Source organism: Cucurbita maxima, unplaced genomic scaffold (genome assembly GCF_002738345.1).
Source record: "Cucurbita maxima cultivar Rimu unplaced genomic scaffold, Cmax_1.0 Cma_Scf00013, whole genome shotgun sequence".
In the NCBI taxonomy this organism is placed as follows: Eukaryota; Viridiplantae; Streptophyta; class Magnoliopsida; order Cucurbitales; family Cucurbitaceae; genus Cucurbita; species Cucurbita maxima.
In genome coordinates this window covers 2,731,322-2,754,254 of record NW_019272029.1, presented here as the reverse complement: position 1 = coordinate 2,754,254, position 22,933 = coordinate 2,731,322, and the positions used below count along the sequence as shown (strand labels likewise).

The window sequence follows — 22,933 nt, the reverse complement described above, 5'->3', positions numbered from 1 at the left end:
CCAAGCCCCCCCCCCCTCCCTCTCTCTCTCTCTTCATCGCCGCCGCTATTTCCACCATGTCCGACGAGGAATGGGTCAACGTTGCCCTCTCCGATGACTCTCTTGTCGTCGACTTACTTCTTCGTCTCAACCGCCCTCCCCCTCTGAATCCTCTCTTTCCCCCTCTCCGACTTGACTGGTCTGTCCGCCAGCCTCGTTCCAAGTCCATTCTTACCCGCCATGCCTCCGATTCTGCCGGAAAGAACTTTGATGCCGCCGCAAGAGCTAGTCCGACCACTCCTCTCACTTGGAGCAGCGGCGGCTGTGGTGGTGGCGCTACCTCCATCAGCGGCGGATTCGTCGACGCATCCGACGCCGCAAGATCTAAGGTTCTGTTCGTTTCGGTTTTTGTTTCGTTTGATGTTCTTCTTCTTCTCCTTCTTCTTCTTCTCTTTTTCTGAAAACTCAGTGAGTACATGGGAAATCACGAAAGTGCCCCTACGTTGCTCACATTTCTTTTTTCTTTCTTCCGTCGGCGACTTGTCAGATTTTTGCCCCCACTCCACTCTTCTTCATACTTCTAATTATTCCCCCTTTCCGAAATTACGGATCTACCCCTCTTTTCCACCGCCGGAATCGGGTAATTTTCCGGCCACTTTCTAAAAATTGCCCTAATACCCATTCCGGCCAATGATGTAATGAGACGACCCATTTCCCCTTTTCTCCAAATGGGTGACCTTTGTTGGACGCAGCAAATGGGTCCAAAAGAGAGTGGGCGGTAGTCTAAAAGGGGCATTTTGGTAATTTAATGAGTACACAAAACCAGTGTAAAGAGTCAAAGCCATTGGCATTGGCCCCAATAATAACTCCACCTGGAATATGGATTATCCTCCAAAATAATAGTCAAACCCTAGACTCCACCACAAGGGTCATTTTCGTCATTTCACTTCGAAAGCCGAAAGGGCCCCTCTTTATCGGTGGCGTGTTTCCGTGGCAACGAAGTCTGTGTGCAAATGGTGTTGGTGGTTGTGCCCTTTTTTTATGTGTTGGCTTATGAAGATTATACCCCAATAAATGATTCAATGCGGTCAGTTGCACCTTTACCTTCCTAGATTTGCTTCATCTCTACCCTTCCTTTCCCCTAATCAGACAAAACCTCTGCTTTTTAATGGCTTAGAGAAAACAGATTCCCATGAGACAGCCTGTGATCCTAAACTTTCCCCCCTTCTTATGAAACATAAATCTGTGTCCGGAAAATTGTACAACAATGTTTTTTTCAGACCACCCTGCTCGGTTTTGGTGAACCACCCTTGTCTGGTTTTGTCGACTCCCACAAAACATTCCTGGTAAGGGTATAGAAACTTTCTCTATAGCAAGCGACAACACATAACAATATCTACCGGAGGTGGACTAGGACTAGTGCTGTTATAAATGGTATTAGAGTCAAATGTCGAGCGTGTGCCAGCAAGAATGTCGGGTCCCAATGTGTGGATTGTGAGATCCCACCTCGGTTAGAGAGGGGTTAGAGAGGGGAACAAAACATTCCTTATAAGTGTGTGGAAATCTCTCCCGGATAAACTCATTTTAAAACTGTAAAAGAATCAAACTTTCGAAATGGGTTAGTTCTTGATTTGGTTGTATTAGTGGATATGATTAGTAATTAGGATTATAACCATTGTAATTAGACGCATGGTTGAAAACTAAGTGATGGATGGGTTATGAATGGTATATGTGCAGATTGGTTGCAAGAGTGAAGTAGTTGGAACAATGAAGAGGCCAAGAAAGAAAAAGGTACCATTTTTATTCTTTCTTTCTTTGTTTTATTCCTTCCTTTTTGGGAGCTTCATGGGCCATATAACATTCATATGGTGGATAGCAGACACTGGGAGAGCTTAAAGAGGAGGAGGCTCTGCTATTAAAGGAAAGGAGAAGCTTGAAAGATGTATGTTTTTGTTGGTATGAACATGAAACTTGTTCATCTTCGTGGCCTTCTTGCTTAAGCTGTTTCCTTTTATAAGCACAGGCCTTGGCTACCTTGCGGGTCACTGTGGAAAAACAGAGGGATATTAATGGAAGCTTGAAGAAAATGAAGGTGAATCTTCGTGTTGGGGTTTTCTTGCTTTGAATATGTGTTCTTAACTCGGTCGTTCAAGGGTTTCTCTCTTTATTGAATGCTATTGGGAAGCTTGCATTTACTTCTTTATCTGCTGCAAATTATGTCTGAAAAGCTGCTGTTCTTTCTCTTGCTTTTGCCCTTTTTATTATGTCCTTTTCTGCTGATGTTTGCATCATGTAGAGAGATTTGGTCTAATGGCTTGTTTGAGTGTTTGCTGAACTGTTTGTGTGAGATCCCATTTGGTTGGAGACGGGAACATAGCATTCTTTATAAGGGTTTGGAAACCTGTCCCTAGAAGGCGGTTTTAAAAACCTTGAGGGCAAGTCTTAAAGGGGAAGTCTAAAGAAAACAATATCTGCTAGCGGTGGGCTTGGGCTTGAGCTTGAGCTGTTACAAATAGGATCAGAGTCAACTCTGGGCGATATGTCAGCGAGGAGGCTGAGTCATGAAGGGGGGTGGACACAAGGCGGTGTGCCAACAAGGAGGAGGTTGAGCCACGAAAGGGTGTGGACATGAGGTGGTGTACCAGTGAGGATGTTGGGGCCCGAAGGAGGGTGGATTGGGGGGTCCCACATTGATTGGAGAAGGCGAGTGCCAGTGAGGACGTTGGGGCTCGAAGGGGGGTGGATTGTGAGATCCCGCATCGGTTGGGGAGGAAAATGAAACATTCTTTATAAGGGCGTGGAAACCTCCCCAACCTCTCCCTATCAGATGCGTTTTAAAAACCTTGAAGGAAAACTCGAAAAGGAAATCTCAAATAAGACAATATCTGCTAGTGGTGAGTTTGAGCTGATATTGTCCTCTTTGGGTCCCTTCTGAGCTTCCCCTCAAAGTTTTAAAATGCGTTTGCTAGGGAGAAGTTTTCACGTCTTTATAAAGAATGCTTCGGATCTCACGAATTTAGTTTCGGAAAAGATGTTCATTATAACAAAGCTCGAGGTTGATTCTAAGATAACAAGCAAGAAGAGAAGCCAAAGAAAGTTGTTCTGATTCAGTGCGGTTTTGGCAACAGATGAACTTCGTAGCGTTGAAACGAGCTGAGAAAGAGAAAACTATTGACATCATTTTACATTGAAAGCTTAAACTGATCTTAATAACTAGAATGCTGTTTTGATGAATAGATAATGTGTTGCAGAAGCTAAAGTTGTTCTGTTTGAAATTCTACAGCTTGAACTCGAATTACAGCAAGGGTCGACCATTCCAGCCGAGGAAAATTCCGACCAACCGCAACTGCAGAAGCTACCGAAATCTATATGCAACACTACACCCATCGGAGTTGCTGCATTCGGTTGCAACGGCGTCGATGCTTCTTACCAATTAACACTGCCAAACGTTTCTTGCAAACTGCAGGAGATGGGAACTTTAGGGACTGTCCGTTTATTACCTGATCTTAATTTGCCTTTTCAGGACGATTCTGGCGCCGAGGCCTTGTACCGAATGAGCTAGGAACATTCAACCGAAACGAACAAATATTAAGCTACCTTAACTGAAAGGGACAAAGATCGACAACAACAACGACAACAACGATGTAGTTCCTAAATTCTAACCCTGTCATAGGCTCGAGTTACTTGTAACTGTAATTACAAAACCAATTTTCTCAGCTGCATATTCATATAACATCTTTTTTTCCCTTTTTATAGTACCCGAAAAAGATCGAGAACGGAACCATGTAGAGACCTCGAAACCCCTTTAGCTGTTTAGTTATATTATGTATTCACAGGCTTCTGCATCTGGTTATATAAAAGAGGTTGATTATGAACATTGTAATTACTGGATAAATGCAAACAGAGGAAGATCCATTGAGATCAAATGGCCAACAAACGTTTGAAATTTCACTTGCGTTTTTCTGTAGCCATTGAAATGAAGGGGATGAACATGATGATGTATTGCACACAAATGATACTCATAGTCGATGAAGTTAATACTCATGGTTAACCAAGTTAATACTCATAGTTAATCAAGTTAATACTCATTACTAATAGAAGAAATGTCTTTTCCCCAACTGGTTTGGTATATTTCCACTAATAGTAAAGAAGCACTAATGAAACACCTTGTACAAAAATAGACTAATAATAATGGAATACAGGGATATTTTGAGATAAACTAAGATGTTTAACCAAACCCGAAGCAACTAAAGGGATACGGCTAGTAGTAACTCCTTCCATCTAGATTTTGTATGATCGTTCGATGAAATCACGTCTAGGTCTACTAGACTTGAATCACCTCAAAATGTACTATAAAGGGACGTGACTAGTTATCAAATTCTCCCTACCCAAAAAATTATATATTATTTAAGTCGTTGTGTTGCATTTTAGTTGTAGTCATATAACGTTACTTTCGATTTTTCAAAAATCTCTCTGCCCATGTTTTCTAAAGCCTTCTCCTCAAAACAGGGCCTTAATCGCTCACCGACTAGCGGTGGGGTCACTTTGATGTCCATTATTGTACTTTATTTGGCAAGATTCCTTTTTTACTACAATTTAATATATATTATTTATTTATTTGAATAAAAGTTAATTTTAGTTGAAAAGATTTTGTCCATTAAATAATAATAATAATAATAATAATAATAATACTCTTATCATTATTATTGGAATTATTTAGATTTGAAGTAATAAATAGGGGATTTAATTGTCAAATGAATAAAAAAGAAAAAAGAAAAAAAAAGAATTTCCGTACATTTATTGCAATTCATTTCTCCTAGCCATTTAATAATTACATGTATATCTTTTTCCAATTGAATTATGAATTTAATTATGACTAACAAAATATAAAGTTGTTCCCACTCATTCATCTAATAACCTCATCAAATTATTAATTTTTTTTTCAAAAAAAAAAAAAAGAAAAGAAAAAAAGCCTCAAGCGTAAACAAACCACGATCACAAAAGTAAATAACTAAACTCACTCGAATTATCTTAACAACATAACTCGAGCAAACAATAAACAATAGTCTGAGCGAACCCAACAAATCACTTGAAGGGGAACAAGGTAGCGTTATGGACATGAAAGTTACACCCCCGCCAAATAGTACAAATGATTGTTTGCACTGAAGTATAGAATCCTGTCAAACTTCATGCGCGGGAGAAATGCTCACCCTACAGGAGCATGTCCTCCCTAAATAGCTCAGTTAAAGAGGGAGAAAAATAAATGGTCTCGAGACTCAATCTGTCATTATTTTAAAAAAAGCATATACATCAAAGACATCAAAATAGTAGTAGCTAATACGATCACACATTTGTTGGATCGGTATGGCAACCGTAGAGGGGGGTGAATAGGGTTTTAACGATAAAAGTGTTTAAACGTGATTAATTTTTCTAATGATGAAACTTTTTACAAATAAGTAGGAGATGATAATTAATATAACAAAATAATTCAATTCAAAACAATAATTAAGTAGAACATGCAATAAATCACAATAATAGTTTTGAAATTAAATAGGAAAGAGTTAGAGAAAATGACACCGTAGTTTTATAGTAGTTCGGTCAAATTCGACCTACTCCACTCTCCAAGCGCCTCTTGAAAATTTGAATAAAGAACTTTCTCGACTCTTTCCACAGATCAGAGCCAAACTGCTACACCGCTTTTTTTACAAGTTCAAGAGCAAACTCAATCCTTTCCACGGAGCAGAATCAAACATGTATAAGTATTTGAATTTGATAACAACACACTACAACTCTTTCAAAGAGTAGATTTACAATTTGGAGCACTCACAACTATCTTCTCATAATAAAATAAAAAAATATATCTCTCAAGAATAAGATGAATAAAAATAAAATTGGAAGCTTAGATAGAGCAACAAACCACGGAGACTTTGAACAAATGAGGATGGGAGAATGTATGGAAGTTATGTGTATTAAAATGCGAAGAAGATGAGTTTATATAGAGAAGAAAAGTGGTAAAATGTAAGAATTAATATTTACGTTGGGAATAATGGAAGGTAGAGATTAAAAGTAAATAAATAAAAAAAAATTCTAAATTCATTTATTTAAATTTTTTAATATAATAACAATAAAAAGTTACGTGAGTAATAGTCAAATGAAAATTTAAAATTTATTATAAATATAATAATATAATAATAATAAAAACGGTGGGTAAATTAAAATTTTAAAATATAATAATATAATATAATAACAAATTTATATTACGGTTGGTTACTCTTCCAATATTATAAATATCATACTTTGATATATCTTGATTTGTCCATCATTTTAATTTTGTTGCCACATCATCACGTCGAGTATGTTGTTTCGACTGTAATTTTTTCGTTTTAGCTATGATTTGAGTAATTGAAAAGTCGTTGAAATCGTTATTCCCGACTTTATACGGTGGACAGTTCAAAATACTGAAAATAGTTAATAATTAAAAGTAAGTTTGTTATCATCAAAACATCAATCAATTAATTAATTGAAATTAATTAAAGTAAGATCAATGGTCAAAAAGTCAACAACATCTACGGCCGGTCTAACACAACAAACCATACTATAGAAGAGTGAGAATGTTACCTCCAAACCGGAGTCTAGACTAAGATAGTGGCAATAGGAAAAACTCTTAGAACGACAAGGGAGACAAGATTGAGAGAGTCTACCAATTCTCTCGAACTAGAAAGCCAAGATCAAGAACAATCTAGCTGTTCTCTTACAGGATTAAACTATCGACGAACAAAATTGTTTGAAATGTTTCACGGACCAAAAAAAAAAAAAAAAAAAAAACATCCTAAATTTGGGTAAGGATGCAAATACTTGGGGATTCCCACATATGTAAGCACATGGATGTTTTCTTTCAATAATGCCCAAAAAAGTGTTTTTTTTTAATAATAATAATTATTATTATTATTTCATTTCAAATTATTCAAAATTCTAATTATTAAAAAAATTGAAACTTTAACAAATATAATATAATAAATTAATTAAAATTAAAAAATTAAAAAACCAGACAAAAAAGGTTGTGTGGGAGCAGGTAGCCCACTGCGTATCTGTCAGTGAAGGAAGTTTGAGATTCTTGTTGTTTTTTTTTTTCTTCCTTTTATTATTATTATTATTATTATTATAATTATCGTTTATTTTTATTTATTTTATTTTTTGTTTTTTCAATACCCATACTCGACAAAGAAATAATAATAAAAAAGATAATTTTTTTTAGAAAATAATTATTCATCTTTAAACACTTGGAATTATTTATTTTAATTTGTTATCTTTTAAAAAATTATTTTAACTTAAACTATATCTAATTTAATATATACATTACTTATGCCATAATATTTTAATAAGCAGAATAATTTTAAAAAATAACACTAAAATAATTATTTTTAAAAAAAATTTAATAAATATTTTAAAAATTCCTAAATTAAATTAATCTTATTCTTATTCATAAACCAATTTGCTTCTCTCAAATGTAAACTCCACTTCGAAGAATATTCAAAAGGTATCAAGTTGGGGAAAGCATTGTTTCAGACGATTGTATCAATGAACGCGTCTCGAGCTGGAAACTACCCTTCTTCCTAGAATGAATTCGTTCGAATAGTTACCATTGAAGTTTTACGAGACGTTCAATATATTTTTAATTTCTTTCTAAACCTACAAAATTGGCTTTTTAGGGTATTATTATGGAGCGTGGATTTGAAAAGCTAAATATTTAGGTTCCACTTAATTACTATTTACCCCTCCAAAAAAGCTAAGTTAATAATTAGTAAATTTCTTAGGGGGAAAAAGAATTTTAAAAATTCTAAAAAATTATTAGATTATTATTTATGTATCATTTTTCTTAATTTGTAGCCATACACTTTGCAAAAATGATAATTTAAGTAAAAAAGAAGTCCTTTTTTGCAAAAGTAAGAGTATGTTTTAGTAATTATTTTAATATGATGGAAAAATACATTTATTTGTTTTTATTTTTGGAATATAAAATAACAGTAAATCTTATAAAAAATTGTAATAATAAAAATATTACAAAAAATAAATTAAATAAAGATGAAGTTGATTAAAAACGAATTAGAACTTTCCATATAAAACAAAGCAATTTAAACCTTGTTTTTTAAAATTTCAAAATCATCCGTTCATCCATACACCAGTAAAATTAATTCACCATAGTAGTAAATTTCAAAAATACCCTTATACTTATTTATTTTTAAAATACCTTTGTTTTTTCAAAAATTACAATATTATTGTCCACGGTCTGCCTATGTTGTCTGCTTTGACTTATACTTCTACACTCTTATGAAAAGAATGATTTGTTTCTAATGTCTATTATGAAGAAGTTTTCACACTTTTATAAAGAACGTTATATCACCAAAAGACCTCACAATCTCACAAAACAATATTGACCGAAATTGTCACAAATTTATTTCTAATTTTTTTTTTTTTTTTTTTTTTTTTTTTTTTTTTTTTTTTTTTTTTTTTTTTTTTTTTTTTTTTTTTGGGCAATTTGGACCCAACATTTTTAGGACTTTCTTCCCCGAAGTCCATTTCAAAAATTTTACCTTTTTGAAGTTTTAAAGGAAAAAATATAAAGAAAAAGTGGTTTGTTGGTGTAGCAGAAGCAGTCCTTTGTCTGTTGTGTGGACAGAGTGAAGAACACAAGAGGGTTCAAATGGGAGAGAGATTAGGAGGTTGGGCTATGAATCTTCTCAGTATTTTACTACCCATGTGGGTTTCCTCTTCCTTGTTCCCAATAATTGATGCCAGTCCACAGCTCCCTGGGTTTTCAATTTCTAGGACCAGACCACAATCCATTCCTCTCATTGTGGCCAAAATGGAAGCTCAATCCCCAGGTTTCTGCTTCTCTTCTGTTCTTGCCTTTGTTTCTGTGTTGCATGTTTTATCTATTTCATGTTCTGTTTCTCTGTTCCATGTTCTGTTCTGTTCTGCTCTGCTCAGCTGGGTTTTTGGTGGCTTAAGTTTTGCTCCGTGTTCTGTATGAAATTCGAAATGTTCGTGAGTTTTCATGGGGTTATTCATGGGGTATGGGATGAGATGTTTGTGAGTTTTCAATTTCAAGACAGTAACAAGAAGAAAAGGTCAAAAAATTCTAGGACAAGAAACATAGATGCTGCTATAAAGTGAAGAGTTTTTAACTCCTTGTGTTCTTGCTGGTCCCTAATGTCTTTAAAACCCAATTGTTTGTCCCATTTCAGTGTTTTATGTTTTTGTTTTTCGCTTTCTTATCTCTTCATTGTAGCTATATATGTGCTGTTCCAACTCATTTTGTTAACACACAGGAGCTGCAGATGTTAGAGTAGTTCATCACCAAGATTTGAACAAGAGAATTCTTGTAGCTTTGGTTGTTTCTTCCACACTTCTTGGAGCTATACTGCTGTTCCTTTTGTGTTTTTGGATATATCGTCGAAAAACGTCGAATCTTGATGATGAAAAATGTCGAAAGAATTCGGGTATTTTCATTTTTGAACTCTTTTGTTGCTTTCTAATCAGTATGAATCTACATTATCTTATAATCTCTGTTTATCTTTGTCGATTCAAAGAGGGTTCGAAAGGGGTGACGTTAAATCCCATCATATCCAGGTTTAACTCACTGAGGTTAGCTAACTTTAAAGGTTCGGTTTCGACGTTCGACTATAAACTGTTGGAAGCTGCTACTGATAGCTTCAGCAAAAACAATGTCTTGGGCCACGGTGGTTCAGGACATGTTTACAAAGCTTGCTTCAATGATAAATTGCTGGCAGCTGTGAAGAGAATTGATAATGGAGGAGCGGATGCTGAAAGAGAATTCGAGGTTAATCGATTGAATGCTCTGATTATTTCGTAGCTTTACGTGTTCTTGTCTGTGAATTCCTTCTTGAAGCGTTCCGTTTATAATTTGGTAGAATGAGTTGAGCTGGTTGTGTAAAATACGACATCAAAACGTAATCAAACTCTTGGGACATTGCATTCATGGAGAAACACGGTTTCTCGTTTACGAGATGATGCATAATGGATCTTTGGAGTCTCAGTTGCACGGTATGAGTTTCGTTCTTTCTTTTTTGTTGGTGTAAACGGAGAATTTTCGAGCTCACACTTTTTATTGTTTCGATCTCTTAGGACCTTCTCGTGGATCGGCTTTAACTTGGCATCTCCGGATGAAGATTGCTGTCGATGTTGCAAGGTAATTCCATTCGTTCAAATAGATTGCTCTTGCTCTTTCGTTTCTCGGTATCGACATTCAACGTAGAATCATCGTTTCTTAAATTATTAGAGGATTGGAATATCTTCATGAGCATCGAAATCCCCCTGTCGTTCATCGGGATTTGAAATCGTCGAATATCCTTCTCGATTCGGACTTTAACGCCAAAGTATGATCTTCCACACCACCAGTGAATTTCCCAGTTTAGTTAAAACTTCCATAAGGTTTCTCATTCAATCAGTGTTCTTGATTCAGCTCTCTGACTTTGGCCTTGTTGTCAACTTGGGAGCTCAAAACAAAAACATAAAGCTCTCGGGAACGTTGGGTTATGTCGCCCCGGAATACCTTTTAGACGGTATGCAAGATTATGATGTCGCTCATTATCGACGTTTTTAGACGCTAAGATTGACACATTTCGATGTTGGTACCATAGCAACTCGAGTTTGTTATTCATTTTGAGTACGAACTTTCTGATACGAAAACTATGTCCAGGTAAACTAACTGATAAGAGCGATGTGTATGCTTTTGGCGTTGTTCTTCTCGAGCTTCTAACTGGGAAAAAGCCTGTCGAGAAGACGGGACCGACTCATTCCCAATCTCTAGTTTCATGGGTAGCTCACATTTTTCTTTCCCCCACCAGTATTTCTCTTGTATCAATTGCAATCAGCTTCTTGAACTATCTCATCGAACCAAATGTAGGCGATCCCGCAGCTCAGCGACAGATCAAAGCTACCGAAAATTGTCGATCCTGTGATAAAGGACACGATGGATTTGAAGCACTTATACCAAGTTTGTCAATTGCTTTACTCTTATGTCAATCAGTTGATGTTTTTTTCAAGCCATTCTTAGTCGCTCGTAAATTGAAACAGGTTGCTGCTGTAGCAGTGTTATGTGTACAATCAGAACCGAGCTATCGACCGTTAGTAACCGACGTTCTGCATTCCCTCATCCCTCTCGTACCAGTAGAGCTTGGAGGATCTCTTAGAATTACAGAACCCCTGCATCCAAAAGTGCGTTCATCGACCCGGTAAATGATAGTAGGAAACTGAATGAATTCATTGCTTAGTTCCGTGACATAGTACACGGGTCGAAACGGGAAGATTCGATTTCGTGTCGTCGTTACAAGACAGTTTCTTGTTTGCCATTTATGTAACTCTGATTTATGTTGATCAGATGCTGTCTTATTTACAAATGAAAATATATATATTTTGGGAGGAGGCAGCTCTCTTGCATTCTTACCACCTATATATATATATATATATATATATATTTCATAAAGTATTGTTCATCATTTGCCAAGTTTAAATTTTTTTAAAATAATAATAAAGTTTAAATTGTTAATTTTTTAATTGAATTGAATTGAAAGTTTAGTAAAAATGAAAATTTTTATATTTGTAAATAATATATTTATGAAGGTAAATTTTTTTAGTTGAATTTTTTAAAGATAAAAAGTCAGGCGGGGTTGACATTTTATTGATGGAGTCAACCAACCAATCTGAAAATAGGGTTACAACTCGATAATTAAGGTTAAGTTGGGTTATATATAAGCTCTATTCAGGTTGCTCGAGTTAACAATCCAACCAATCTAAAATTTTGAATTTGTTTAACGGATTTACTCAACTAATCCAACCCCAACCCGTGTACACGCGTATGTTTATCCAACTATTTGGGAAAAATAAATAAATAAACAAATGATTTTTAAAGTTGTATCTCAACTTGGCTGAAGTTAATGGGCCTTTTGCTACTTGCTACGGCCCAAACCATAAATAGATTAAATTACAAATTTTCTATTTAGTTTTTAAACTTTTAAAATTATATATTTATTCTCTTTTTAACTTTTAATATAAAGAATATAATTATAAATATTGTCGTATCATAGATATGTCTATTATTGATACGATGGTATCATGATGATACCTATCTTTCTTATATTCTCTTATTTGATATCAATAACCAAAATCTTTTGCTATCGAACTTAAGATTTTATTACGCATATAATTCAAAATTATATATAATAAATCAATTAATTTTTAAGAATTTAAAAAATTTTCAAGAATTTGTTACAAAATTGAAAATTCAAACATAAAATTGAATTTAGATATGGATTAAACATTTTAAAAAAAAGAATGATATTTAATTAGTTTTTATGCTCTTGGATGAGAGAGATTGATTTGGATTGTGTCTATGGAGAACATGTGGATCCAAATGGGAAGAAGGGGTAGAAGGCATGTGGTTGTGGTGGCTATGTATTTGGATATCATGGGTGCCCATGTGAAGGTATGGCTAACCCTTCTTTCTCTATAGCATTTTACGACCCGTTCAATTGACCTAACAAAAAAAATGTCGAACTCAAAATTGACTCAAATTTTCAATTTTTTTTTTTTTTTTTTTTGAGTCAGAAACTCAATCAAATCTAAACTGAAAAAAAATTAATTCAACCCAATTTTTTCGGTTTAGATCAGATAATTTGGATTGATCAGATTCTCGAATTATTTTAACATCCCTATCGAATAGATAAAGACAAGATATTTTCAAAATGGCTCCCTTTTTCCAACGGGGCGAAAAAGCCAGTTGAGTTTAGATTCATGCATATTTGAAAAACATGTGGACCCTATTATTGGATAACAATGGATCAATATACTTTTTTTTTTTAATATATATATAAATTATTAGCAAAATTTTGTAAATTAAATAATCTAACTATATATTAAAACATAATTTTGTAAGGTCACTAAAATTAGATTATGATAATAAATCATGATTACTCCAACTAATGAGACATGTATGTCTCTAAAGCTCCATGATTGAAGTGAGGAGCATATTAGGTAACATGGGCATGCATGCAAAATTGGAAAAATAATTGAATTAATTGGGGGAATAAATCTATAGTAATGATTATGTTATAGGGAAATTTTGATGAAATTATTAATTAATTAAAAGGAAATGACATAACATAATCCAAACATAGTCATGAACCCAAATGCAAATAGAAGACAAAATCACATGTTTTTTTGTTTGTTTGTTTTTTCAAAGGTTAAAAAAGACAAACATGTGGGTCCGAAGTTGTTGGAACTTGTTTCTCAAGCATGAGTGACATTCCCCCAAAAAAGCATCATCATTTCTCACTCAATTCATACATTCCTACCCTTTCAAAAGTAATCCATAAAGTGCATTTCCATTCAATATAATCTTTTTTTTTTTTTAATAAGTTTTTCAAATCAAAACGTTTTGGTCGAGTACGTGTAACAGATCAAGTTCACCGCTCGTCGAATATTGTTCTCTTTAAGGTTGTCCATCTCGACTATACCTCAAAGTTTTAAAATGTTTCCAGTAGGAGAGTTTTCCATACTTTTATTATAAGAAATGTTTCGTTCTTTTTTCCAATCGAGATGTGGAATCTCCCATTATAGATTTAGTGATAAAAGGTTTGAAACCACTAACGAATTGAGTATTTTAGTAGTTAACGGTTTATGTGTCAATGAAATAGTCTTTTATATTTAGCTTATTCGATAAAAAAGACGAGTGGAATAAATTTTATAGCTCTGAATTTAAATGGCGATTTGGATCTAAGGTGTTAAGCAGATCATCAGGTGATGAAAAAACGAGATAGTCTACGACCTAAGATTAAAGATGAAGATGAAGAAAAGTCAAAACGTTCGAGGCCCACATGCAAAAGAATAGTATCTAAACACATTGACCCAAGGTCAAATTGAATCTATTTTATAGCCCAGCTATTTTTTGTCCGGTCTATTAATTGACCTATACAAAAACTATTTATGAGATTTTATCAAATTATAGTCTTTTTACTTTAGGATCAAAATTTTAATTTTCTCGACCAAATTTATAATTTAAACAATTTCACTTGATTATATGCTATGCTTGCCCGACCCATCAATTTTCTTTTCAACGATCACTTTTCATCAATCATTACACGATCTTCTTCAACATTTTGTTTCGGGTCGCATCAAAAAAAAAAAAAAAAAAATCTCATTCTCGACCTTTTATTTCAACTGGGTCGAAACTATATTTGCATCCCGAACATCGTAACATCCGTTTTTTTCAAACTAAGCCAAGAATAACATTGTTTAACATCATAATATGGACTTTTTTTGGTTCTTTGATGGAGAAGGAGGAGCATGAGTCAAAAAAAGAACAAAGCAAAGCTGTAAAGTTGATTATAAGAAGTGGAAAAAAAAAAAAGGAAATTAGGGTTCATGTGTTCATATTTCTTGGATTCCTCCATTAATGTGATCACTTCACGATTCAAAAGCAATAAGGAAAGACAGACAGAGAGACAAGACACGAAGACAAACAAGAAAAAAAACTTGAACCAATATTTGTGGTCTGAGGATCTCTCGACTTTGACTGCCACTTTTTGTCTTTTTCTCTTCTTTAATGAATTTTTTAATTCCTAAATTATCAAACTTTCAAATAACCCTTTGAAAATTATATTTCATATTATCCATAATCATATATTACTACAACGTGACAAAATATAGTCTATAATATATCTAATCATATACATTAATATATTAATAAAATCTAGAGAAAATTAATGTAAAAATCATGTAATAATTTCGAATGATCCGAGGTCTAATAGCTCTTGTATCATTTGTTCAATGTCATCATCTTCAAGAGGTTGAAGGCATTGCTGATGATGAATGTTGTTGTTGTTGGTCTCTATTTGGGTTTCTTCCTGCCGCCACCGGTTGGTGGTGGTTTGGGAAATGCTCGGGGGAGGGACGCCGTATACGGCGTAGTTGGACTCGAATCCGGGGTGTTGTTTGTGGGCGGCGTGCTTTTTGGCGATTTGAAGTGAGGCTAAATGACATTTGTGTAATTTCGCCATCAGCGCGGCGGAGAGAAGTTTGGAGGAAGACGACGATGACGAGGACGATTGTTGATCATTTGGATTGAATTGGAAGTTGGTTCGCGCCTTTGGACCACACATCAGCCGTGCTGCCTCGTCGTAAGCTCGGGCTGCGTCCTCCGCCGTCTCGAACGTCCCCAACCATATTCTCGTTTTCCTGAAAAAGTTTTGATTTTTAACACATAAAAGGTTAAAAAAATATAAAAATTTCAATGCTTTCTCTATGAAAATTGAAGAAGAAGGAGAATTACAATAGAGGGTGGCGAATTTCGGAGACCCAAGAGCCCCAATGTCGTTGTCGGACGCCACGATAGCGCTGTTGAGGTCGGGCCATGGATCGATCGTCGGAGAAGAAGAAGAAGCTTGAAGAGGTGCTCCAATGGCGGAAGAGCTATGAGCTTGGTTGGTGATGGGAATAGAGAAAGTGAGTGATAGGGTAATAGGAGGGAGAGAGGAGAAGTATATATAGACACCTTTTTTATTTCTATTTGGAACCTTTTGTCTCTCAATTTCATTAGAAGTGGGTCCCTCATATTTGGCCTCTTCCGACTCAATATAGGATTGGTTCAAGTAACTCGTCTCATTCATTGTGATCTCAGTTTATTCATGTATTCTTTCTCTACTCATGTGTCACAAATTCTATGAAATCCCACATCAGTTGAGGAGGAGAACGAAACATTATTTATAAGAATGTATAATCTGCGAATTATAGTACATAATCATCTCCAAAAATCTCGGTTAGAGCAGGTATATGCCAAACATGAATACCACTAGGAACCACCGACGAAATACCGGGTAAAGAGACCCAATCTTGAGTGAAATAAATACTGCGGCTTCGATCTTTCTCAACAAAACCATCAAGTAGTCAATCAACAAAACCTAAAGTGATGTCTCTTTTCCCTTCAAGTTTACTTACTATGGTACCAACATGAACATGGTCTCCACCAGACAGACATAAGGCTTTAGCTAGTACACGGAAGTGCATACCATGATTCTTCTTTCTATCAATAACAGCATGCATTGCACAGTGAAGGTGAAGAAGCTAGTATTTGCAGTGAATCCACCGGTTAAGTAGTCATGCATTAAGGATGTGTAAATCTCTTCCTAATAGACGTGTTTTAAAAATCTTGAGGGGAACCTTGAAAGAAACATACTAAATAGGACGATAACTACTGACGGTGAACTTGAGATATTATAAATTCACTCAAAATATATACATTTTGAAATAATGAATAAGATCGAGTCAAACAAAGTAGCTATGTTGGGATAAAAGTTAGAATTTTGAGAAGAAAAACAGGAAGAATCTATGAAAACAAGGTGTATTTTGTTTGTTATTGCCTGAAACATTGCAATAAGGAAAGGTTAAGAGTCTTGGTTGGTCGGAATATGGCCAAAGAGGCCGACCATGCAAGATGTTTGAAACATCATTTTCTTAAAAAACGACGTCGGGCCCTCCAAGGTTGAACACACAGACCCACTAATAAAATCTTACCCTAATCACTACACCAACGCCGACATCAACTCTCCATAACCCGACCATAAACTCCCTCTAACTATATAACTATAGTTGCCTCCCCCACACTAGTTATAAACATGTCATGTTCTAACCTTCGAAAGGTCCATTCTATCGTGATTCATTCTAATGGTCAATAGTTCAATTTTCATGTTCGTATTTGATGAACTACAAGAGTAAAAAATGAGAATTGTAAAGACTTCTTGTAACGTTCGTGTATAAGACAGTTAACTGAGACCGTGTTTAAAGAATTGAACATTTTTTTTCGGTGGCTATATCGTAAAAACTATTGAGTGACCATTTTGAAATTTTTTTTCTAGAAATCACGTGAATGATGACATAATGTACTAAAATGTCCCCTTTAAGTCGGTAAGAACAATATTATGTTTTGAAAGTAGTTCAAGACATAGTAATGTCGTTCGATCCTAAACTAATATTATTTTTGGAGAAAGAAAGACGAGAAATGGTACATGACTCACATCATCTCCATTCTCAACATAGGAAACCTCTCCATATGACATTTCGCTATGTCAACCCACATCCCATTTTTCTTCGTTTTTTTAGTTCACCGTCAACATATGTGTCTGAGATATTCAAATATCTAGTCTATCAGTTGAGCTATTCTTAAATTGGTTTGTAATTAATTTTATCTCTTTGAAGTCGGACAAAACAAAAGGATAAGATTTCTCTTTAGAACGGGACCGATTTAGGTTGTTTCATTGTGGCTTGGTGATTGGTGAAGCCCTTTTCATGATTAGATTTTATCAGATTTGTTACTTTATTTTCGAATGTTTTATGGGTCCAAATTTTAATTCGATATTTATAATTTTAAAAAATTTCAATTTAGTCCTTCAAATTTTACTTTAAATTTCACATATTTTACGAAACATTTAAATTATAATAAATTTAAAAAAGAAAAAACAGTTTATTAAAATTTGTTTTTGTTTTTTATATGTAGTTAAGAATTAAAATATAATTTTAAATAAATAAATAAAAAGAGAGATTAAATTTTTAAAGACAAAAAGAAAATTAGAAAGGAATGTGAAATGTAGGGTGGTTTTTATGGACAAAGGCACATGCAATTCAGTGATAAGCATTTAATGTATAGCAGAAGAAGCAAAGAGACCCACCACGACCACGAGACGACCTCACATCACATGTAACTCCACGTCGGAAGGTGTCGGGAAAAATCTTAGTATTATGATAATACATATTCGTTCTTTCATCGTCTGATACGTTATTAGATTATGTAAGATTTCATTTCATCGATTCGTTTATTGCAAATATGAAAAGAAAAAAGGTAAAAAAGTATATATTACTCTAATGCTGAAATTTTCTCGAGCTATCTAAGATGTTCATTTAAATCTCTTTTTTCGTGCTCTCGTATGTTTTCTGTTTTGAATTTCGGTCTTATAATTTAAGCTTTTTTGTGTTATAAACTGTAGCGCCTCATGTTCAAGATCTAGAATCCAAATTCGGCATCTAACGACTCCGACATTTCCTTGCATCCTTTACAATGTAGTTATGTTACCTACTTCCCGTTTCTTAAGATTAAAGATTATCCACACAGACCAATACAAGTCTTTCTAAAACATAAAAATTTCTAGGAGATCACTCACCATAGAATTGCTTCAATTAAAACGCTTTTAACATGAAATTTATTTCATCATCTCACACGGGTCAAATTTGAAACTACACCAAAATATATTAATTTTTAATTTGTAATTAATTACAAGTGGTTTGTTTGACTTTGACTAAATCAGGAATAAAAGAAAAAAAATATTATTTTTTGGTTATATAATATTTAAAAAAAATAGTTAAAGGGTTTGGTAGGCTTATAATTTAAATAATTAATTATAGAATCAACTATGTGACTAATTTGTTCTTATTATTTTAATAGACTATCGTAACTTTAATGTTAAATTATTAGTTTAGTCATGAACTCTCATATTGGTTAGGAGGGTTCATCGGTTAAGTTTGGGTTGGAGTCGAGTCAGAACTCAAACAATCCTTATTAAATAATGATCTAACCCATTCCAACCATAATTTTTTTTTAGGTTGGGTTGATTTTGGTTAGTTATTCGCGCAATTTATTAAAAAAAAATATATAATAAAAGTAAAATATTAGTCGGTAAAATATCTACTTACTTATCTCCTAACCTTTGATTAAAATTTTAAATTCTTTATATTTTTAAAAAAATTACCTTCCAAATAATTAAAAACTATTCGAAAGTGGTTAGAAAATAAATAATCAACAAATATATATATATATATATATATATATATTTTAAGCATTTTAAAATTAACAAGTTCGGTTCAACCCAATCTAGTTAAAGGAGAACTCATGAATCAACTCAATCCATAACTTTTCATCTATTTGAACCAAAACGTACGAAGAATTAGGTTAAGTTGATTGTAGTATTTGCGTCTAACGCGTACTTAGATTTTCAATTTTGTGTCTAATAACTCTTTAGTACTTAAACTTTTAATTTTGTATTTAATAGATTTTTAACTTATCGATTTATTATTTTAGGTTATCAGCCTATTCGTAAAAAAAAATAATTAATAAAAAAAAATTAATCAGAAGAACCTACTAAACTTATAATTTTAGGCGCAATTAATCTTTTTTTTATATTTACAATTTAACCTAGTAAAAAACTTAAACTTACCATTTATAATAATTTATTATTTTTAATTCATTGTGCTATAAAAATTTTCCAACTTTGGACTTTTTTATTTATTTTCTTATAATTTTAGGTTTCTAATTAGAAAATTTTATTATTACCATTGGAAATTTGGAAGTAGTGGCATGCATTTAAATTTCTCAAAAGATGTAAGAAAGCAATCACTTTTTTGATATTAAAATGTAAATAAATTGCAAAATTCTAAAGTTCTTTTCTTTGCATATACTCAAACAAACAAAGTTAATTATTATTATTATTATTATTATTATTATTATTATTATTATTATTAAAATTGGGGAGTTAGTTAAATAAATAATAAATTGCTCTTCAACGACAATGCTAGATTTTGTGGGCCCATCCATAGATCTTACTGAGTTTTTTTGACTTCCAAGTTCCGAATCCCTTCGCTTTTCCTTCCAACACTTAAAAATGGCAAAATTCAATTATTTTAATAACTTAAACATCCAAAATCATAAATGTTGGCTGAGTTATTTTTTTCAAATAAAATCTAAGCTTTAAACTTCCAATTATCAAACTAGTTACCCTTGGAAATATCATCTGATATAATAGCAACAAATACATTTAATCCTCGATAATTCTACTTGTTGGATGATAAAAGTCCAATGTCGGCTAATTTAGGAAATGATCATGCCTTTTGGAAAAGCTCAAAGCAAAGTCATGAAAGCTTATGTTCAAAGTGAACAATATCATATCATTGTAGAGAGTCATTTTCGTCTAACAATACTTACATTTTATTTATTTGACTAGTTTCCGGACATGTTAATCACATTAAGGTGAAACTTGTTTTTAATCCAATCTACATCGATCAAATTTTGAGGGTAAAATTGAAAGGATTTGGCTATTTTTCAGTGTGTGGTCGAATTTTAACTATTATTGGGCCGAAGCCTGTGTTCTTAATGGGCTCATGTGGGATTTTATGCTAATTTGTAAATTTGTCCATGTTTTGTAATTTTTTTTAAAAATTAAATTAAACTTTGGTCGAAGTTTGAAAGAAAAAAAGGTGGGTCTAGTTTGATAATTGTTTTATTATTATTTTTCAAAGTTACATACACAACAATCTAACCGCAAGGGTAAAATTGAAAATAAACGTAGGTTTGAAAGAATGTCATTATCATTTTAAATTGAAAAGGGCGATGTAGAAGAAATTCTCCCCCCATTAATGGATCCAAGGAGAAGAGGGAGTACACTTTTTCACTTCTCAGAATCTAATTTTGACCTCACAAACGAAATTAACAGATCTGTATGTAAAATTAAGGATTTCTTGCGATTGAAAAGAACAATAAGAATTAAGAGAGGGAGAGAGAGAGATCCCTTACCTCCACCCAATCTCACAATTCAAATTTATTGATTCCACACCCATACATGTAGGCAGATCAAGTTGCACATTTCTGGTACACATGCACGTAGAGGAAAACAATCATCATGAATGAATATTGGTAAGAACATATTTAAAAACTAGACTTTAGTTTTGGGTGATTCAGTTAAAAGGAGAAATGAAATGGGAAATCGATTAGATTATGAACTTGGAAAGGAAGTCTAAACGGGCTGATTCACATGCAAAAGAGCATAAATATATGGCAACAAGTAGACAGTGTAAAAGAAGTTTAGATTGCTCAATGATTTGGAGGTTTAAAGCAAGAGGATAGACTTTCACGACCCACGAGGTAAAAGCCCTCCCTTTAGGCATGCCTAATATATAGTTCCAAAATCAAAAGGAACATAAAATTTAAAAGCAAGAAAACAACTTGATTTTCTCCTTACGTGGTAATTAATTGGTATTGGCGATTCAATGCTTGACATTAGTGTGTATGCGCCACACAGCAGATTCCGACATTGGACCCTTCAATGATGGAACAAAGAAAAACATCAAATCTGCAGTGCCCAAGAAAAATAGTGTTCAGATTGGAAAGCAATGTTTGCAGTCTTTGTCATATGAAGTATAAGCAACATCAGATCATGCAGTTCCAAGAGGTGAGATCCATAAAATTAAACCACTTTTCTGAAATGGAGGGAGATTAAAGTCATTCGCTGGTTACAAAATCAAATCAAAGATTTCTGAGGTCCTAGTCAATTTGACAAATATTATACACCCCACCGTCCTTTATCTTGATAGCCAAAAGTATAAGAGGCGGCAGAATAATCTATTCTTGGGTCCTAATTGTGATATTTAGAAGTAGTTTTACTTCATTTAGAATCGAATCATGGACCCTCTACCCTTCCTTCAATGAACCACACCTAAAAAACGATTCTTAAATTCAGTAGACAAGCGAGCTCATTAACGCAAGTCTAGAATTCTTGATTAGCATATTTTCTGGTATTGCCCCATCAAGTTAGCAACACTGTGGCATAGCTATTAGTTCTTCCATCCAACTACTTGAAGCAAATAGACTGTACAGATTGGAATAATCAAGAGAGGAGAATCTTGAAAAGCAAATAGAGAATAGAACTACAGGAAACTATGTCAAGGTTAGGCACGATAATAATGTACTAATAACAAAAAAAAACTCAATGAACTGTAAAGGCAGCTACACATCCAGTCTGATACTCAAAAGGAAGCGCAATTAATAAGAATAATAATTAGCTCAACAAGCATGGGTGGATGTGGGGGATAGTGTGGGGAAGTCGATAAAGATGAGGATCCATCCACATATGGCTTAAAGAATTCGTAATATCACAGCTGTAACTTCATAGCCAATCACTGATATATGATCTCATTCCCCAGCCACGAGGACAGGGAAATAAATGAAATAGTAGAGTGGCTAAGAGGTTGGGCCACATATTGGCTATGAGGAGGAAAAAAACTCGGTGCCTACTGACGCCAGAGAAAAGAGAATCCGACACTCCATATCCAAAGAAGTCCAATAGTGTTTGAACAAGGTAGTAAATGTATCTCTCCAATCTCGAAAATGTTATGAACCTAACAATGTCTTAATTTTACTTTCTACTTGAAAAAACCATACCAATCGAAATGTTCTTGATATTTTCAACTTTTAACTGATGAGGAATTGGCAACGAACATATACAGATTCATGAAGCGAAAATTAGGGCAAGCATCTTTCGGAATGATAGAGAAAACAAAGCGTTGCATCGGTAACATCTCAAGCAAGAAACATATATTTGTACATGAACTTCTCAAAACAACTATAAATTAACAAGAATTGGAGTGCGCGGCGGCAACAACAATAGCAACGAAAATACAAGATTCAGAAACATGAATCCACCTCCGCATCGCAACGATTAAAGAACAAGAGAGAGAATGAATAGCAGAGAAAAAGAGAGAAGGTACCAGTGCCGTGGCCAAAGGGATTGAAGAAAAACCGTGGCGATGAAGTGAAAGCAGCGGCAGAATTTCAAAGAGAACGAACCAAGATGCTAGCTGATACTGTTTTTTTGCCCGTTAGAATGAGCGAGAGTAGGCGAAACCGGGCCACCGGAACGTGGGCTTTAGAAAGGCCCATATGGACCCCATGGGCCCAATTTTTGATACAATCCAATTATCTTTTAAAACCTTTTTTGGTTAAATAATATATATATATATATATATATTTTTATTATTATTATTATTATTATTTTTTTTTTCATGTAACAAAACACGTTAGGTGAATATGTTTGCAGAAAATGCTAATAGTTACTGATAT

The 22,933-nt window shown here is 33.9% G+C and overlaps 3 protein-coding genes and 1 long non-coding RNA gene across 9 annotated transcripts in view; 2 read left to right on the top strand and 2 right to left on the bottom strand.

Annotated features, from left to right (window-relative positions):
* The window catches only part of LOC111488119 (F-box/LRR-repeat protein 2-like), a 7,150-nt gene extending 3,288 nt beyond the window's left edge, over window positions 1-3,862 (top strand). The window contains exons 1-5 of one of the 4 annotated variants that reach the window (XM_023135767.1): window positions 7-368; window positions 1,717-1,770; window positions 1,859-1,921; window positions 2,003-2,071; window positions 3,263-3,862. In XM_023135767.1, coding sequence (XP_022991535.1) covers window positions 57-368; window positions 1,717-1,770; window positions 1,859-1,921; window positions 2,003-2,071; window positions 3,263-3,541 — 777 coding nt within the window. In that variant the 5' untranslated portion in view covers window positions 7-56 and the 3' untranslated portion in view covers window positions 3,542-3,862. Of the gene's footprint in view, window positions 1-6; window positions 369-1,716; window positions 1,771-1,855; window positions 1,922-2,002; window positions 2,072-3,262 lie in introns of those variants that run through there. The other 3 variants (XM_023135766.1, XM_023135765.1, XM_023135764.1) reach the window with 3 other exon arrangements.
* Window positions 3,863-8,646: 4,784 nt separating this feature from the next.
* LOC111488463 (probable receptor-like protein kinase At1g80640) lies at window positions 8,647-11,442 on the top strand. Of its 2 annotated transcripts, none has more exons than XM_023136206.1 (10): window positions 8,647-8,861; window positions 9,318-9,479; window positions 9,570-9,820; window positions 9,912-10,044; window positions 10,126-10,189; window positions 10,280-10,376; window positions 10,463-10,562; window positions 10,700-10,818; window positions 10,907-10,996; window positions 11,077-11,442. In XM_023136206.1, exons 1-10 carry the CDS (start codon window positions 8,681-8,683, stop codon window positions 11,236-11,238), a joined length of 1,359 nt encoding a protein of 452 aa, XP_022991974.1. In that variant the 5' UTR covers window positions 8,647-8,680; the 3' UTR covers window positions 11,239-11,442. The 2 variants fall into 2 exon arrangements, with proteins under 2 accessions (XP_022991974.1, XP_022991973.1); XM_023136205.1 differs by having other exon boundaries at window positions 9,309-9,479.
* Window positions 11,443-14,694: 3,252 nt separating this feature from the next.
* Window positions 14,695-15,491, bottom strand: LOC111488171 (ethylene-responsive transcription factor ERF003-like). The gene is made up of 2 exons (XM_023135841.1): window positions 15,329-15,491; window positions 14,695-15,234 (listed from the first exon to the last, which is right to left on the bottom strand). Exons 1-2 carry the CDS (start codon window positions 15,409-15,411, stop codon window positions 14,772-14,774), a joined length of 546 nt encoding a protein of 181 aa, XP_022991609.1. The 5' UTR covers window positions 15,412-15,491; the 3' UTR covers window positions 14,695-14,771.
* A 4,811-nt stretch (window positions 15,492-20,302) lies between these two features.
* On the bottom strand, window positions 20,303-22,703 carry LOC111488503. 2 transcript variants are annotated; one of them, XR_002719214.1, is made up of 3 exons: window positions 22,582-22,703; window positions 21,057-21,135; window positions 20,303-20,683 (listed from the first exon to the last, which is right to left on the bottom strand). It is a non-coding gene; the product is annotated as an uncharacterized LOC111488503 (long non-coding RNA). The 2 variants fall into 2 exon arrangements; XR_002719213.1 differs by having other exon boundaries at window positions 21,057-21,167; window positions 22,582-22,682.
* Window positions 22,704-22,933: the final 230 nt, after the last annotated feature.